The 17,770-nt window shown below is 47.9% G+C and overlaps 1 protein-coding gene across 3 annotated transcripts in view; it reads right to left on the bottom strand.

Annotated features, from left to right (window-relative positions):
• Positions 1 to 17,770, bottom strand: part of LOC141152619 (V-type proton ATPase catalytic subunit A-like) — a 69,011-nt gene that overhangs the window by 38,377 nt on the left and 12,864 nt on the right. For all 3 annotated transcript variants that reach the window (XM_073637171.1, XM_073637170.1, XM_073637172.1), the window contains exons 3-7: positions 13,360 to 13,488; positions 12,885 to 13,099; positions 12,441 to 12,578; positions 12,208 to 12,359; positions 1,333 to 1,495 (exon numbers count right to left, since the gene is read on the bottom strand). In XM_073637171.1, the coding sequence (XP_073493272.1) occupies positions 1,333 to 1,495; positions 12,208 to 12,359; positions 12,441 to 12,578; positions 12,885 to 13,099; positions 13,360 to 13,488 (797 nt within the window). The remainder of the gene's footprint in view (positions 1 to 1,332; positions 1,496 to 12,207; positions 12,360 to 12,440; positions 12,579 to 12,884; positions 13,100 to 13,359; positions 13,489 to 17,770) is intronic.

The raw sequence follows: 17,770 nt of genomic DNA, 5'->3' as shown, positions 1-17,770 counted from the left end.
CTGTGCCTCAGTTCTGATGTGTAACCTCCTAGTTCAGACCTTGGTACTGATGTGTGACTGCTAAGCTCTGTGCCTCAGTTTTGATGTGTAACCACCTAGTTCAGACCTCAGTACTGATGTGTAACTGCTAAGCTCTGTGCCTCAGTTTTGATGTGTAACCACCTAGTTCAGACCTCAGTACTGATGTGTAACTGCTAAGCTCTGTGCCTCAGTTATAATGTGTAACCTTCTAGTTCAGACCTCAGTACTGATGTGTAACTGCTAAGCTCTGTGCCTCAGTTTTGATGTGTAACCTCCTAGTTCAGACCTCAGTATTGATGTGTAACTGCTAAGCTCTGTGCCTCAGTTATAATGTGTAACCTCCTAGTTCAGACCTCAGTACTGATGTGTAACTGCTAAGCTCTGTGCCTCAGTTTTGATGTGTAACCTCCTAGTTCAGACCTCAGTATTGATGTGTAGCTGCTAAGCTCTGTGCCTCAGTTTTAATGTGTAACCTCCTAGTTCAGACCTCAGTTCTGATGTGTAACTGCAAAGCTCTGTGCCTCAGTTATGATGTGTAACCTCCTAGTTCAGACCTCAGTTCTGATGTGTAACTGCTAAGCTCTGTGCCTCAGTACTGATGTGTAACTGCTAAGCTCTGTGCCTCAGTTTTGATGTGTAACCTCCTAGTTCAGACCTCAGTTCTGATGTGTAACTGCTAAGCTCTGTGCCTCAGTTATGATGTGTAACCTCCTAGTTCAGACCTCAGTATTGATGTGTAACTGCTAAGCTCTGTGCCTTAGTTATGATGTGTAACCTCCTAGTTCAGACCTCAATTCTGATGTGTAACTGCTAAGCTCTGTGCCTCAGTGCTGATGTGTAACTGCTAAGCTCTGTGCCTCAGTTTTGATGTGTAACCACCTAGTTCAGACCTCAGTACTGATGTGTAACTGCTAAGCTCTGTGCCTCAGTTTTGATGTGTAACCTCCTAGTTCAGACCTCAGTACTGATGTGTAACTGCTAAGCTCTGTGTCTCAGTGCTGATGTGTAACCTCCTAGTTCAGACCTCAGTTCTGATGTGTAACTGCTAAGCTCTGTGCCTCAGTTATGATGTGTAACCTCCTAGTTCAGACCTCAGTATTGATGGGTAACTGCTAAGCTCTGTGCCTCAGTGCTAGTGTGTAACTTCCACAGTCTGTCATCAAATTTGTGGCCCACTGAAAGACTACAACTAATACACATCACATTAAGTAAAAGCCGTTTGTGATCAAGTGTCACACACAACTGACCACTAACAGATTGATGGCAGTCATTGCTTGTCTTTCAGTAAATTGAGGTATTATATGGCCTTACCTCAGGGAAATCTCTCAGCACCTCAGACATTTCATTGCCGCGCTCTCCGCAGCCCACATAGACAATCACATCACTATTAGAGTATTTGGAAAGGGCTTGAGAGATGACTGTTTTCCCACAGCCGAAAGCTCCAGGAATTGCTGTGGTTCCACCCAAGACGCATCTAGAAGATACAAATATGATGTGTATTATATACTGAAAACAGATATACAGATACTAAAGAAAGGAGTCGGAGGATAATGTGCTGGACGGTCAATGAGATGGCACATGAGGTGCTCACGGTCATCTATACAGTCAACATCTATAGCTCTACAAAAGACTAGGTAAATGAGGGGTCAATAAGATGGCACATGAGGTGCCCACGGTCATCTATACAGTCACCATCTATAGCTCTACAAAAGACTAGGTAAATGGGGGGTCAATGAGATGGCACATGAGGTGCCCACGGTCATCTATACAGTCACCATCTATAGCTCTACAAAAGACTAGGTAAATGGGGGGATCAATGAGAAGGCACATGAGGTGCACACGGTCATCTATACAGTCACCATCTATAGCTCTACAAAAGACTAGGTAAATGGGGGGTCAATGAGATTGCACATGAGGTGCCCACGGTCATCTATACAGTCACCATCTATAGCTCTACAAAAGACTAGGTAAATGGGGGGTCAATGAGATGGCACATGAGATGCCCACGGTCATCTATACAGTCACCATCTATACCTCTATGAAAGACTAGGTAAATGGGGGGTCACTAAGATGGCACATGAGGTGCCCACGGTCATCTATACAGTCACCTTCTGTAGCTCTAGGAAAGACTAGGTAAATGGGGGGTCAATGAGATGGCACATGAGGGCACCACGGTCATCTATACAGTCACCATCTATAGCTCTAGGAAGGACTAGGTAAATGGGGGACAATGAGATGGCACATGAGGTGCCCACGGTCATCTACACAGTCATCCTCAGTAGCTCTAGGAAAGACTAGGTAAATGGGGGGTCAACGAGATGGCACATGAGGTGCCCACGGTCATCTATACAGTCACCATCTGTAGCTCTAGGAAAGACTAGGTAAATGGGGGGTCAATGAGATGGCACATGAGGTGCCCACGGTCATCTATACAGTCACCATCTGTAGCTCTAGGAAAGACTAGGTAAATGGGGGGTCAATGAGATGGCACATGAGGTGCCCACGGTCATCTATACAGTCACCATCTGTAGCTCTTGGAAGGACTAGGTAAATCGGGGGTCAATGAGATGGCACATGAGGTGCCCACGGTCATCAATACAGTCACCATCTATAGCTCTACGAATGACTAGGTAAATGGGGGGTCAATGAGATGGCACATGAGGTGCCCACGGTCATCTATACAGTCACCATCTATAGCTCTAGGAAGGACTAGGTAAATGGGGGACAATGAGATGGCACATGAGGTGCCCACGGTCATCTATACAGTCATCATCTGTAGCTCTAGGAAAGACTAGGTAAATGGGGGGTCAACGAGATGGCACATGAGGTGCCCACGGTCATCTATACAGTCACCATCTGTAGCTCTATGAAAGACTAGGTAAATGGGGGGTCAATGAGATGGCACATGGGGTGCCCACGGTCATCTATACAGTCACCATCTGTAGCTCTAGGAAAGACTAGGTAAATGGGGGGTCAATGAGATGGCACATGAGGTGCCCACGGTCATCTATACAGTCACCATCTGTAGCTCTTGGAAGGACTAGGTAAATCGGGGGTCAATGAGATGGCACATGAGGTGCCCACGGTCATCTATACAGTCACCATCTATAGCTCTACGAAAGACTAGGTAAATGGGGGGTCAATGAGATGGCACATGAGGTGCCCACGGTCATCTATACAGTCACCATCTATAGCTCTAGGAAGGACTAGGTAAATGGGGGACAATGAGATGGCACATGAGGTGCCCACGGTCATCTACACAGTCATCATCTGTAGCTCTAGGAAAGACTAGGTAAATGGGGGGTCAATGAGATGGCACATGAGGTGCCCACGGTCATCTATACAGTCACCATCTATAGCTCTACAAAAGACCAGGTAAATGGGGGGTCAATGAGATGGCACATGAGGTGCCCACGGTCATCTATACAGTCACCATCTATAGCTCTACAAAAGACTAGGTAAATGGGGGGATCAATGAGAAGGCACATGAGGTGCCCACGGTCATCTATACAGTCACCATCTATAGCTCTACAAAAGACTAGGTAAATGGGGGGTCAATGAGATTGCACATGAGGTGCCCACGGTCATCTATACAGTCACCATCTATAGCTCTACAAAAGACTAGGTAAATGGGGGGTCAATGAGATGGCACATGAGATGCCCACGGTCATCTATACAGTCACCATCTATACCTCTATGAAAGACTAGGTAAATGGGGGGTCACTAAGATGGCACATGAGGTGCCCACGGTCATCTATACAGTCACCTTCTGTAGCTCTAGGAAAGACTAGGTAAATGGGGGGTCAATGAGATGGCACATGAGGTGCCCACGGTCATATACAGTCACCATCTATACCTCTATGAAAGACTAGGAAAATGGGGGGTCAATGAGATGGCACATGAGGTGCCCACGGTCATCTATACAGTCACCATCTATAGCTCTACGAAAGACTAGGTAAATGGGGGGTCAATGAGATGGCACATGAGGGCACCACGGTCATCTATACAGTCAACATCTATAGCTCTAGGAAGGACTAGGTAAATGGGGGACAATGAGATGGCACATGAGGTGCCCACGGTCATCTACACAGTCATCCTCAGTAGCTCTAGGAAAGACTAGGTAAATGGGGGGTCAACGAGATGGCACATGAGGTGCCCACGGTCATCTATACAGTCACCATCTGTAGCTCTACAAAAGACTAGGTAAATGGGGGGTCAATGAGATGGCACATGAGGTGCCCACGGTCATCTATACAGTCACCATCTATAGCTCTACAAAAGACCAGGTAAATGGGGGGTCAATGAGATGGCACATGAAGTGCCCACGGTCATCTATACAGTCACCATCTATAGCTCTACAAAAGACTAGGTAAATGGGGGGTCAATGAGATGGCACATGAGGTGCCCACGGTCATCTATACAGTCACCATCTATAGCTCTACAAAAGACTAGGTAAATGGGGGGATCAATGAGAAGGCACATGAGGTGCCCACGGTCATCTATACAGTCACCATCTATAGCTCTACAAAAGACTAGGTAAATGGGGGGTCAATGAGATTGCAAATGAGGTGCCCACGGTCATCTATACAGTCACCATCTATAGCTCTACAAAAGACTAGGTAAATGGGGGGTCAATGAGATGGCACATGAGATGCCCACGGTCATCTATACAGTCACCATCTATACCTCTATGAAAGACTAGGTAAATGGGGGGTCACTAAGATGGCACATGAGGTGCCCACGGTCATCTATACAGTCACCTTCTGTAGCTCTAGGAAAGACTAGGTAAATGGGGGGTCAATGAGATGGCACATGAGGGCACCACGGTCATCTATACAGTCACCATCTATAGCTCTAGGAAGGACTAGGTAAATGGGGGACAATGAGATGGCACATGAGGTGCCCACGGTCATCTACACAGTCATCCTCAGTAGCTCTAGGAAAGACTAGGTAAATGGGGGGTCAACGAGATGGCACATGAGGTGCCCACGGTCATCTATACAGTCACCATCTGTAGCTCTAGGAAAGACTAGGTAAATGGGGGGTCAATGAGATGGCACATGAGGTGCCCACGGTCATCTATACAGTCACCATCTGTAGCTCTAGGAAAGACTAGGTAAATGGGGGGTCAATGAGATGGCACATGAGGTGCCCACGGTCATCTATACAGTCACCATCTGTAGCTCTTGGAAGGACTAGGTAAATCGGGGGTCAATGAGATGGCACATGAGGTGCCCACGGTCATCAATACAGTCACCATCTATAGCTCTACGAATGACTAGGTAAATGGGGGGTCAATGAGATGGCACATGAGGTGCCCACGGTCATCTATACAGTCACCATCTATAGCTCTAGGAAGGACTAGGTAAATGGGGGACAATGAGATGGCACATGAGGTGCCCACGGTCATCTATACAGTCACCATCTATAGCTCTAGGAAAGACTAGGTAAATGGGGGGTCAATGAGATGGCACATGAGGTGCCCACGGTCATCTATACGGTCACCATCTATAGCTCTAGGAAAGACTAGATAAATGGGGGCTCAATGAGAAAGTACATGAGGTGCCCACGGTCATCTATACAGTCACCATCTGTAGCTCTCGGAAGGACTAGGTAAATGGGGGGTCAATGAGATGGCACATGAGATGTCCACGGTCATCTATACAGTCACCATCTGTAGCTCTAGGAAAGACTAGGTAAATGGGGAGTCAATGAGATGGCACACGAGGTGCCCACGGTCATCTATACAGTCACCATCTATAACTCTAGGAAAGACTAGGTAAATGGGGGGTCAATGAGATGGCACATGAGATGCCCACGGTCATATACAGTCACCATCTGTAGCTCTAGGAAAGACTAGGTAAATGGGGGGTCAATGAGATGGCACATGAGGTGCCCACGGTCATCTATACGGTCACCATCTATAGCTCTAGGAAGGACTAGGTAAATGGGGGGCAATGAGTTGGCACATGAGGTGTCCACGGTCATCTATACGTTCACCATCTATAGCTCTAGGAAAGACTAGGTAAATGGGGGGTCAATGAGATGGCATATGAGGTGCCCACGGTCATCTATACAGTCATCATCTATAGCTCTAGGAAGGACTAGGTAAATGGGGGGGTCAATGAGATGGCACATGAGGTGTCCACGGTCATTTATACAGTCATCATCTCTAGCTCTAGGAAGGACTAGGTAAATGGGGGTCAATGAGATGGCACATGAGGTGCCAACGGTCATCTATACAGTCACCATCTGTAGCTCTAGGAAGGACTAGGTAAATGGGGGGTCAATGAGATGGCACATGAGGTGCCCACGGTCATCTATACAGTCACCATCTATAGCTCTAGGAAGGACTAGGTAAATGGGGGGTCAATGAGATGGCACATGAGGTGCCAACGGTCATCTATACAGTCATCATCTATAGCTCTAGGAAGGACTAGGTAAAAGGAGGTTCAATGAGATGGCACATGAGGTGCCCACGGTCATCTATACAGTCACCATCTATAGCTCTATCAAGGACTAGGTAAATGGGGGGTCAATGAGATGGCACATGAGGTGTCCATGGTCATCTATATGTTCACCATCTATAGCTCTAGGAAAGACTAGGTAAATGGGGGGTCAATGAGATGGCATATGAGGTGCCCACGGTCATCTATACAGTCATCATCTATAGCTCTAGGAAGGACTAGGTAAATGGGGGGGTCAATGAGATGGCACATGAGGTGTCCACGGTCATCTATACAGTCATCATCTCTAGCTCTAGGAAGGACTAGGTAAATGGGGGTCAATGAGATGGCACATGAGGTGCCAACGGTCATCTATACAGTCACCATCTGTAGCTCTAGGAAGGACTAGGTAAATGGGGGGTCAATGAGATGGCACATGAGGTGCCCACGGTCATCTATACAGTCACCATCTATAGCTCTAGGAAGGACTAGGTAAAAGGGGGTTCAATGAGATGGCACATGAGGTGCCCACGGTCATCTATACAGTCACCATCTATAGCTCTATCAAGGACTAGGTAAATGGGGGGTCAATGAGATGGCACATGAGGTGTCCATGGTCATCTATACAGTCAGCATCTATAGCTCTAGGAAGGACTAGGTAAATGGGGGGTCAATGAGATGGCACATGAGGTGCCCACGGTCATCTATACAGTCACCATCTGTAGCTCTAGGAAGGGCTAGGTAAATGGGGGGTCAATGAGGTGGCACATGAGGTGCCCACGGTCATCTATACAGTCATCATCTATAGCTCTAGGATGGACTAGGTAAATGGGGGGTCAATGAGATGGCACATGAGGTGCCCACGGTCATCTATACAGTCACCATCTGTAGCTCTAGGAAGGACTAGGTAAATGGGGAGTCAATGAGATGGCATATGAGGTGCCCAAGGTCATCTATACGGTCACCATCTATAGCTCTAGCAAAGACTAGGTAAATGGGGGGTCAATGAGATGGCACATGAGGTGCCCACGGTCATCTATACAGTCACCATCTATAGCTCTAGGAAGGACTAGGTAAATGGGGGGTCAATGAGATGGCACATGAGGTGTCCACGGTCATCTATACAGTCATCATCTATAGCTCTAGGAAAGACTAGGTAAATGGGGGGTCAATGAGATGGCACATGAGGTGCCCATGGTCATCTATACAGTCACCATCTATAGCTCTAGGAAAGACTAGGTAAATGGGTGGTCAATGAGATGGCACATGAGGTCCCCACGGTCATCTATACAATCACCATCTATAGCTCTAGGAAAGACTAGGTAAATGGGGGGTCAATGAGATGGCACATGAGGTGGCCATGGTCATCTATACAGTCATCATCTATAGCTCTAGGAAAGACTAGGTAAATGGGGGGTCAATGAGATGGCACATGAGGTGCCCACGGTCATCTATACAGTCACCATCTATAGCTCTAGGAACGACTAGGTAAATGGTGGGTCAATGAGATGGCACATGAGGTGCCCACGGTCATCTATACGGTCACCATCTATAGCTCTAGGAAGGACTAGGCAAATGGGGGGTCAATGAGATGGCACATGAGGTGCCCACGGTCATCTATACGGTCACCATCTGTAGCTCTAGGAAGGACTAGGTAAATGGGGGGTCAATGAGATGGCACATGAGGTGTCCACGGTCATTTATAGAGTCATCATCTATAGCACTAGGAAAGACTAGATAAATGGGGGGTCAATGAGATGGCACATGAAGTGCCCACGGTCATCCGTACGGTCACCATCTGTAGCTCTAAGAAGGACTAGGTAAATGGGGGGTCAATGAGATGGCACATGAGGACACCACGGTCATCTATACAGTCATCATCTATAGCTCTAGGAAAGACTAGGTAAAAGGGGGTTCAATGAGATGGCACATGAGGTGCCCACGGTCATCTATAGAGTCATCATCTATAGCACTAGGAAATATCAGATAAATGGGGGGTCAATGAGGTGGCACATGAGGTGTCCACGGTCATCTATACAGTCACCATCTATAGCTCTAGGAAGGACTAGGTAAATGGGGTGTTAATGAGATGGCACATGAGGTGCTCACGGTCATCTATACAGTCACCATCTATAGCTCTAGGAAGGACTAGGTAAATGGGGGGTCAATGAGATGGCACATGAGGTGCCCACGGTAATCTATAAAGTCATCATCTATAGCTCTAGGACGGACTAGGTAAATGGGGGGTCAATGAGATGGCACATGAGGTGCTCACGGTCATCTATACAGTCATCATCTATAGCTCTAGGAAAGACTAGGTAAATGGGGGGTCAATGAGATGGCACATGAGGTGCCCACGGTAATCTATAAAGTCATCATCTATAGCTCTAGGAAAGACTAGGTAAATGGGGGGTCAATGAGATGGCACATGGGGGCAGCACGGTCATCTATACAGTCACCATCTATAGCTCTAGGAAGGACTAGGTAAATGGGGGGATCAATGAGATGGCACATGAGGTGCCCACGGTCATATACAGTCACCATCTATAGCTCTAGGAAAGACTCGGTAAATGGGGGGGCAATGAGATGGCACATGAGGTGCTCACGGTCATCTATACAGTCACCATCTATAGCTCTAGGAAAGACTTGGTAAATGGGGGATCAATGAGATGGCACATGAGGGCACCACAGTCATCTATACAGTCACCATCTATAGCTCTGGGAAGGACTAGGTAAATGGGGGTATCAATGAGATGGCACATGAGGTGCCCACGGTCATCTATACGGTCACCATCTGTAGCTCTAGGAAAGACTAGATAAATGGGGGGTCAATGAGATGGCACATGAGGTGCCCACGGTCATCTATACGGTCACCATCTGTGGCTCTAGGAAAGACAAGATAAATGGGGTTCAATGAAATGGCACATGAGGTGCCCACGGTCATCTATACAGTCATCATCTATAGCTCTAGGAAAGACTAGGTAAATGGGGGGATCAATGACATGGCACATGAGGTGCCCACGGTCATTTATACGGTCACCATCTGTAGCTCTAGGAAAGACTAGATAAATGGGGAGTCAATGAGATGGCACATGAGGTGCCCACAGTCATCTATACAGTCACCATCTGTAGCTCTAGGAAAGACTAGGTAAATGGGGGGGTCAATGAGATGGCACATGAGGTGCCCACGGTCATCTATACAGTCACCATCTGTAGCTCTAGGAAAGACTAGGTAAATGGGGGGTCAATGAGATGGCACATGAGGTGCCCACGGTCATCTATACAGTCACCATCTCTAGCTCTAGGAAAGACTAGGTAAATGGGGGGTCAATGAGATGGCACATGAGGTGTCCACAGTCATCTATACAGTCACCATCTATAGCTCTAGGAAAGACTAGGTAAATCGGGGGTCAATGAGATGGCACATGAGGTGTCCACGGTCATCTATACAGTCACCATCTATAGCTCTAGGAAAGACTCTGTAAATGGGGGTCAATGAGATGGCACATGAGGTGCTCATGGTTATATACAGTGGGGAAAATAATTATTTGATACACTGCCGATTTTGCACATTTTCCCACCTATAAAGAATGGAGAGATCTGTAATTTTTATCGTAGATCACTTCACCTGTGAGAGAGAGAATCTAAGAATAAAATCCAGAAAATCACATTGTAGGATTGTAACATAATTAATTTGCATTTTATTGCATGAAATAAGTATTTTGATACAATAGAAAAACAGAGTGTCACGATTTATTAAGGGATTGGTGGCAGCTCTGGGTTGCTGGAATTTCAATGTTGTTTTTTTCCTTTGGTCCAGCTAGAGTTAATATCAGTTTCTTTTGGTCTGGTCAGCTGATGTTGGGTGGTAACCACTCCCACCTCCCTTTAAATAGTCACATGACCCATCAGCTGACTGTCAGTTATAGAGCTCATTCCATGCAGTTGAGGTGTGGAGCCCTCCTGTGACTGTGGTGGAGCCGCTGTAGGAGTTCTGTACTCTGGGGTCATTGTTGGAGCTTTGCTGCAGATTCTAAGTTAAGTTGTTTTCTTCTTGCTGCCAGTCCCTTCTTTGTCTTCTCACCCTGTGTTACATTACCAGTAGTGATAAGGCTAGCGTCCTTGTCGGCCAGTGCACTAGCCAGGGCTAGTAGAGGTGACAGTCAGGGACTAGGCACGTGACGGCGACGAGGGGAAGGACCCGCGTAGGGTGTTACTGGAGATTAAGGGCAGACACAGGTTAGTGTCAGGAGGTGTCCCATCCCTCGCTCCCTATCGTTAGGGCCTTCCTCCCTGCTTCATCATCCCGTTGTATCCGTGTGCTGTGCCGTTCACTGGGCATCATCTTGTCCGTCCGTGACATTATAGCCGACCCACACCGTTTTTTTCTCCTGGGTTCCTATGGCTCACGCTTTTGCTCAGCTACTTCAGACCCTCACGGATGAGGTTACTGAGTTGCAGTCACAGGTGGGGCCGCAGCTTCGGCAATTGACTGGGTATTGGGTCTCGGCTCATATTCCGGCTCAACCAGAACCCAAAATATCTCTCCCTGACAGGTTCCATGGGGGGAGAGATAAATTTGTAGGTTTTTTTAGGGAAGCCTGCACATTATATTTCAGGCTCCCCCCTCATTCCTCAGGGAGTGAGGAACAACGTGTGGGGATTGTGGTCTCCCTTCTTGGGGGTGATCCCCAGTCCTGGGCCTTCTCCCTACCGACGGACTCTCCATCTTTGTGGTTGGGGGACGAGTGTGTTTTGGCTTTGGCCCTGGTATATGGTGATCCTGATGGCGTCTCCCTGGCTGAGTCTGAACTCCATAGGATCAAGCAAGGGGCCCAGCTGGCTGAGGAGTACTGCTCGGAGTTCCGGAGGTGGGACACGGACACTCGGTGGAATGATCCGGCCCTTAGGAGTCATTATTGTGAGGGTCCGTCAGTTGGGCTGCGGATTCTCTGGCCCAATACGCTACTCCAAGCTCTTAGAGACAGAATTCTTGCTGGTTGGTCGGTGATCAAATACTTATTTTATGCAGTAAATTGCAATTTAATAACAATCCTACAATCTGATTTTCTGGATTTTTTTTTAGATTTTGTCTCTCACAGGTGAAGTGACCGACGATAAAAATTACAGATCTTTCCATTCTTTATAGGTGGGAAAACGTGCAAAATCGGCCGTGTATCAAATACTTATTTTCCTCACTGTATACAGTCACCATCTATAGCTCTAGGAAAGACTAGGTACATATGTTAAAGGAAGTCTAACAGCAGAAGCTGACTGTTCAAACCAAGCACAGCCCCTCGTAGGGGAAATAACCCGAATAAAACCGTCATCTCTAACTCGAAACTCGAAATGTTTCTTTCTTCAGATGTACTAATTAAGTGCTCGGTGGACTTTGATGTGGGTGGGTGGGCGATTCATGGACCTTCCCAGTTTCTTCTTTCGCTTCCATGATGGTTCTAGATCCACAGGAGACAGAGGAGGATGGAGAAAGATGGACAACCAGTAACTGGAAAGCTGAGAAGGTTGGCTGCATCCAGAATGAACTCGGCACCTTCTTCGTGGAAAAGCTTGGCCAAGCCCGGGGAGTACCAAGCAAAGAAGAATGTCTGGCAAATGGATCAGTGGCACAATTTATAGTAAGACCATGTTCCCCATACAAAGTGCTGAGCTTGGTTTGAACACTGATTTTTTTTTTTTTGCTGACAAACCCTAAAAGACAAATAGACCATGAAAGACCTACGGAAAGAGGGCGTCCAGGACTCTCTGCCCAGTCAGCAGGGGGTTGTTTGCTGGGAGTTTTTCTGTTGTTGGCCGAATCTGCCGGACTGGCCATACTTGGACCATGGTCAGCTTCTCCTTGATGCCTTCAAAGTCTAATTCCATGACCACATCCTGACGAGAGAATTACAGGGATTGACTGGCCATTGTGTAGATGTCTGCTCATCACGCTACCGAATGGCTTGGGTATCATACCGACACATCGTAGTTCCCCGGCGGTGCAATGTATGTGACTGTGCCGCAGCTGCGTGGAGGAACCATGATCTTATGTTTGATGAGCGAGTTTTCAGTGACTATCCCATAAATATCTCCACCAGTGACGTGACTGCCGGCCTGTGAGAGAAGACAAGCTGTAGGGTTAGGGTTTCTACCTCGAAGGTCTTGCTCTAAATTACTAAAATTGAGACGAGGGTCAATAATAAATTTTCCCCCATTCCCTCTGGAGATTCCTATAAAACACAAGGTAATCTGGTTATGGCTAGGTGAAGTCTTTCTCCTAGAGTTTAGGCTTTTGCAGTTGGGTATAATATGTGAAGAGCATTAAATAGAAATAATGAGCATGTCTCTGCTGGTGGATATTACCACCGGAGTAACGATGTGAGTAAATCCCCCCGCACTGCCTTTCATGCAGCTACTCACCCTGATGGTCTTATCTGGAAGAAACTCCCATTTAATATCACGCGATAACGCATTCACGTTGATTCCGCGCGGGATGTAGATGCTTTTCGTCAGTTCTGCAATATCTTTCAATGGGCGTTGGATGCCATCAAAGATGTTCCCCATAATTCCAGGGCCGAGCTCTACGGACAGAGGCTTTCCGGTCCTCAGGACTGGGTCACCCACAGACACGCCAGCTGAAGGGCTCAGATTAAGGAAAGATTTGGTATACATGATAGGCAAGTCAAAGAAATTCCCGTTGACATTTCAGGAAATCCATGGATCTACAATTTATATCAGAAGATTTTTATTATCGTCAGAAATCTACATCAAATAACTCAATGTCCCCAAAAAGTGCCCCTTTCTCTTCATTGCAATAAAGAAAATCCCATCTCTAAGTCCTGGAAGCTTTCTTGTCAGCAGTCCTACCCTAATGACTGCATTCTGGAAAGGATACAGGTCTCCTCGTACACCTGAATAGTAGCCAAGTCGCCTTCTAGACGGATGATCTCACCCACAAGCTCAGAGTGACCCACACGCACCAGCTCGTACATGGCTGCCCCTGCCATCTGCGCTGCAGTCACCACTGTGAGAGACGAACACAAGGTGGAATTCATCCAAAGCTGCTACATATGAGTCAGATAAACTATGGACATACCACAATAAATGCCACTGTGGAATAACATGGCAGCCAAAGGAAAGTGTCAAAATAGTCAGACGGTGGAGTCAGGAGGAGAGACTGAGGGTCTGGAGGGGACAGAGGGCTGCAGAAAACTCAGAAAATACTGAAGGTGATGGTGAAGTGTGGAGAGGACAATGGTATGGGCTACAGTAAGGTGATGGTGAAGTGTGGAGGAGGAGAATGGTATGGGCTACAGTAAGGTGATAGTGAAGTGTGGAGGAGGAGAATGGTATGGGCTACAGTAAGGTGATGGTGAAGTGTGGAGAGGGAGAATGGTATGGGATACAGTAAGGTGATGGGTGAGGTGTGGAGGAGGAGAATGGTATGGGATACAGTAAGGTGATGGGTGAGGTGTGGAGGAGGACAATGGTATGGGCTACAGTAAGGTGATGGGTGAAGTGTGGAGGAGGAGAATGGTATGGGCTACAGTAAGGTGATAGTGAAGTGTGGAGGAGGAGAATGGTATGGGCTACAGTAAGGTGATGGTGAAGTGTGGAGGGGACAATGGTATGGGCTACAGTAAGGTGATGGGTGAAGTGTGGAGGAGGACAATGGTATGGGCTACAGTAAGGTGATGGGTGAAGTGTGGAGGGGACAATGGTATGGGCTACAGTAAGGTGATGGGTGAAGTGTGGAGGAGGACAATGGTATGGGCTACAGTAAGGTGATGGTGAAGTGTGGAGGAGGATAATGGTATGGGATGCAGTAAGGTGATGGGTGAAGTGTGGAGGAGGAGAATGGTATGGGCTACAGTAAGGTGATGGGGAAGTGTGGAGAGGACAATGGTATGGGATACAGTAAGGTGATGGTGAAGTGTGGAGGAGGAGAATGGTATGGGCTACAGTAAGGTGATAGTGAAGTGTGGAGGAGGAGAATGGTATGGGCTACAGTAAGGTGATGGTGAAGTGTGGAGGGGGAGAATGGTATGGGATACAGTAAGGTGATGGGTGAAGTGTGGAGGAGGAGAATGGTATGGGCTACAGTAAGGTGATGGTGAAGTGTGGAGGAGGAGAATGGTATGGGCTACAGTAAGGTGATGGTGAAGTGTGGAGGGGGAGAATGGTATGGGATACAGTAAGGTGATGGGTGAAGTGTGGAGGGGACAATGGTATGGGCTACAGTAAGGTGATGGGTGAAGTGTGGAGGAGGAGAATGGTATGGGCTACAGTAAGGTGATGGGGAAGTGTGGAGGGGACAAAGGTATGAGCTACAGTAAGGTGATGGTGAAGTGTGGAGGGGGAGAATGGTATGGGCTACAGTAAGGTGATGGTGAAGTGTGGAGGAGGACAATGGTATGGGCTACAGTAATGTGATGGTGAAGTGTGGAGGAGGACAATGGTATGGGCTACAGTAAGGTGATGGGGAAGTGTGGAGGGGGAGAATGGTATGGGATACAGTAAGGTGATGGTGAAGTGTGGAGGAGGAGAATGGTGTGGGCTACAGTAAGGTGATGGTGAAGTGTGGAGGAGGAGAATGGTATGGGCTACAGTAAGGTGATGGTTAAATGTGGAGGGGGAGAATGGTATGGGCTACAGTAAGATGATGGTGAAGTGTGGAGGGGACAATGGTATGGGCTACAGTAAGGTGATGGTGAAGTGTGGAGGGGACAATGGTATGGGATACAGTAAGGTGATGGTGAAGTGTGGAGGGGACAATGGTATGGGCTACAGTAAGGTGATGGTGAAGTGTGGAGGGGACAATGGTATGGGCTACAGTAAGGTGATGGTGAAGTGTGGAGGAGAAGAATGGTATGGGCTACAGTAAGGTGATGGTGAAGTGTGGAGGGGACAATGGTATGGGCTATAGTAAGGTGATGGGTGAAGTGTGGAGGGGACAATGGTATGGGCTACAGTAAGGTGATGGTGAAGTGTGCAGGGGGAGAATGGTATGGGCTACAGTAAGGTGATGGTGAAGTGTGGAGGGGACAATGGTATGGGCTACAGTAAGGTGATGGGGAAGTGTGGAGGGGACAATGGTATGGGCTACAGTAAGGTGATGGTGAAGTGTGGAGGGGACAATGGTATGGGCTACAGTAAGGTGATGGGTGAAGTGTGGAGGAGGAGAATGGTATGGGATACAGTAAGGTGATGGGTGAAGTGTGGAGGGGACAATGGTATGGGCTACAGTAAGGTGATGGGTGAAGTGTGGAGGAGGAGAATGGTATGGGCTACAGTAAGGTGATGGGGAAGTGTGGAGGGGATAATGGTATGGGATACAGTAAGGTGATGGTGAAGTGTGGAGAAGGAGAATGGTATGGGCTACAGTAAGGTGATAGTGAAGTGTGGAGGAGGAGAATGGTATGGGCTACAGTAAGGTGATGGTGAAGTGTGGAGGGGGAGAATGGTATGGGATACAGTAAGGTGATGGGTGAAGTGTGGAGGAGGAGAATGGTAAGGGCTACAGTAAGGTGATGGTGAAGTGTGGAGGAGAAGAATGGTATGGGCTACAGTAAGGTGATGGTGAAGTGTGGAGGGGGAGAATGGTATGGGATACAGTAAGGTGATGGGTGAAGTGTGGAGGGGACAATGGTATGGGCTACAGTAAGGTGATGGGTGAAGTGTGGAGGAGGAGAATGGTATGGGCTACAGTAAGGTGATGGGGAAGTGTGGAGGGGACAAAGGTATGGGCTACAGTAAGGTGATGGTGAAGTGTGGAGGGGGAGAATGGTATGGGCTACAGTAAGGTGATGGTGAAGTGTGGAGGAGGACAATGGTATGGGCTACAGTAATGTGATGGTGAAGTGTGGAGGAGGACAATGGTATGGGCTACAGTAAGGTGATGGGGAAGTGTGGAGGGGGAGAATGGTATGGGATACAGTAAGGTGATGGTGAAGTGTGGAGGAGGAGAATGGTATGGCCTACAGTAAGGTGATGGTGAAGTGTGGAGGAGGAGAATGGTATGGGCTACAGTAAGGTGATAGTTAAATGTGGAGGGGGAGAATGGTATGGGCTACAGTAAGATGATGGTGAAGTGTGGAGGGGACAATGGTATGGGCTACAGTAAGGTGATGGTGAAGTGTGGAGGGGACAATGGTATGGGATACAGAAAGGTGATGGTGAAGTGTGGAGGGGACAATGGTATGGGCTACAGTAAGGTGATGGTGAAGTGTGGAGGGGACAATGGTATGGGCTACAGTAAGGTGATGGTGAAGTGTGGAGGAGGAGAATGGTATGGGCTACAGTAAGGTGATGGTGAAGTGTGGAGGGGACAATGGTATGGGCTATAGTAAGGTGATGGGTGAAGTGTGGAGGGGACAATGGTATGGGATACAGTAAGGTGATGGTGAAGTGTGCAGGGGGAGAATGGTATGGGCTACAGTAAGGTGATGGTGAAGTGTGGAGGGGACAATGGTATGGGCTATAGTAAGGTGATGGTGAAGTGTGGAGGGGACAATGGTATGGGCTACAGTAAGGTGATGGTGAAGTGTGCAGGGGGAGAATGGTATGGGCTACAGTAAGGTGATAGTGAAGTGTGGAGGGGGAGAATGGTATGGGCTACAGTAAGGTGATGGTGAAGTGTGGAGGGGACAATGGTATGGGCTACAGTAAGGTGATGGTGAAGTGTGGAGGGGACAATGGTATGGGCTACAGTAAGGTGATGGTGAAGTGTGGAGGGGACAATGGTATGGGCTACAGTAAGGTGATGGTGAAGTGTGGAGGGGACAATGGTATGGGCTACAGTAAGGTGATGGTGAAGTGTGGAGGGGACAATGGTATGGGCTACAGTAAGGTGATAGTGAAGTGTGGAGGGAACAATGGTATGGGCTACAGTAAGGTGATGGTGAAGTGTTGAGGGGACAATGGTATGGGCTACAGTAAGGTGATGGGTGAAGTGTGGAGGGGACAATGGTATGGGCTACAGTAAGGTGATGGGTGAAGTGTGGAGGGGACAATGGTATGGGCTACAGTAAGGTGATGGTGAAGTGTGGAGTGGACAATGGTATGGGCTACAGTAAGGTGATGGTGCAGTGTGGAGGGGGACAAAGAGCCATAGGCTACAGTTGTGTGGAGTGAGCAGACTCAAGATAAAGACGGGCATGGAGAAAGCGGAGTATTGGAGGTGACAGAAGACTGGCAGTTGTGAAGATGTGTGGGGGAATCAGAAGGGTATAGACATATCAGAAATGGCAAGCACGGTCTGGAAGGCGGCCAAGGTTCCTTAGGGGGACAGAGTTCTGGAATAATGA

The sequence above is a fragment of the Phyllobates terribilis genome, unplaced genomic scaffold, assembly GCF_046119375.1.
Source record: "Phyllobates terribilis strain yellow unplaced genomic scaffold, ASM4611937v1 Scaffold_6__1_contigs__length_29720123, whole genome shotgun sequence".
Taxonomy (NCBI): Eukaryota; Metazoa; Chordata; class Amphibia; order Anura; family Dendrobatidae; genus Phyllobates; species Phyllobates terribilis.
This window is presented reverse-complemented; position numbering and strand designations above follow the sequence as displayed.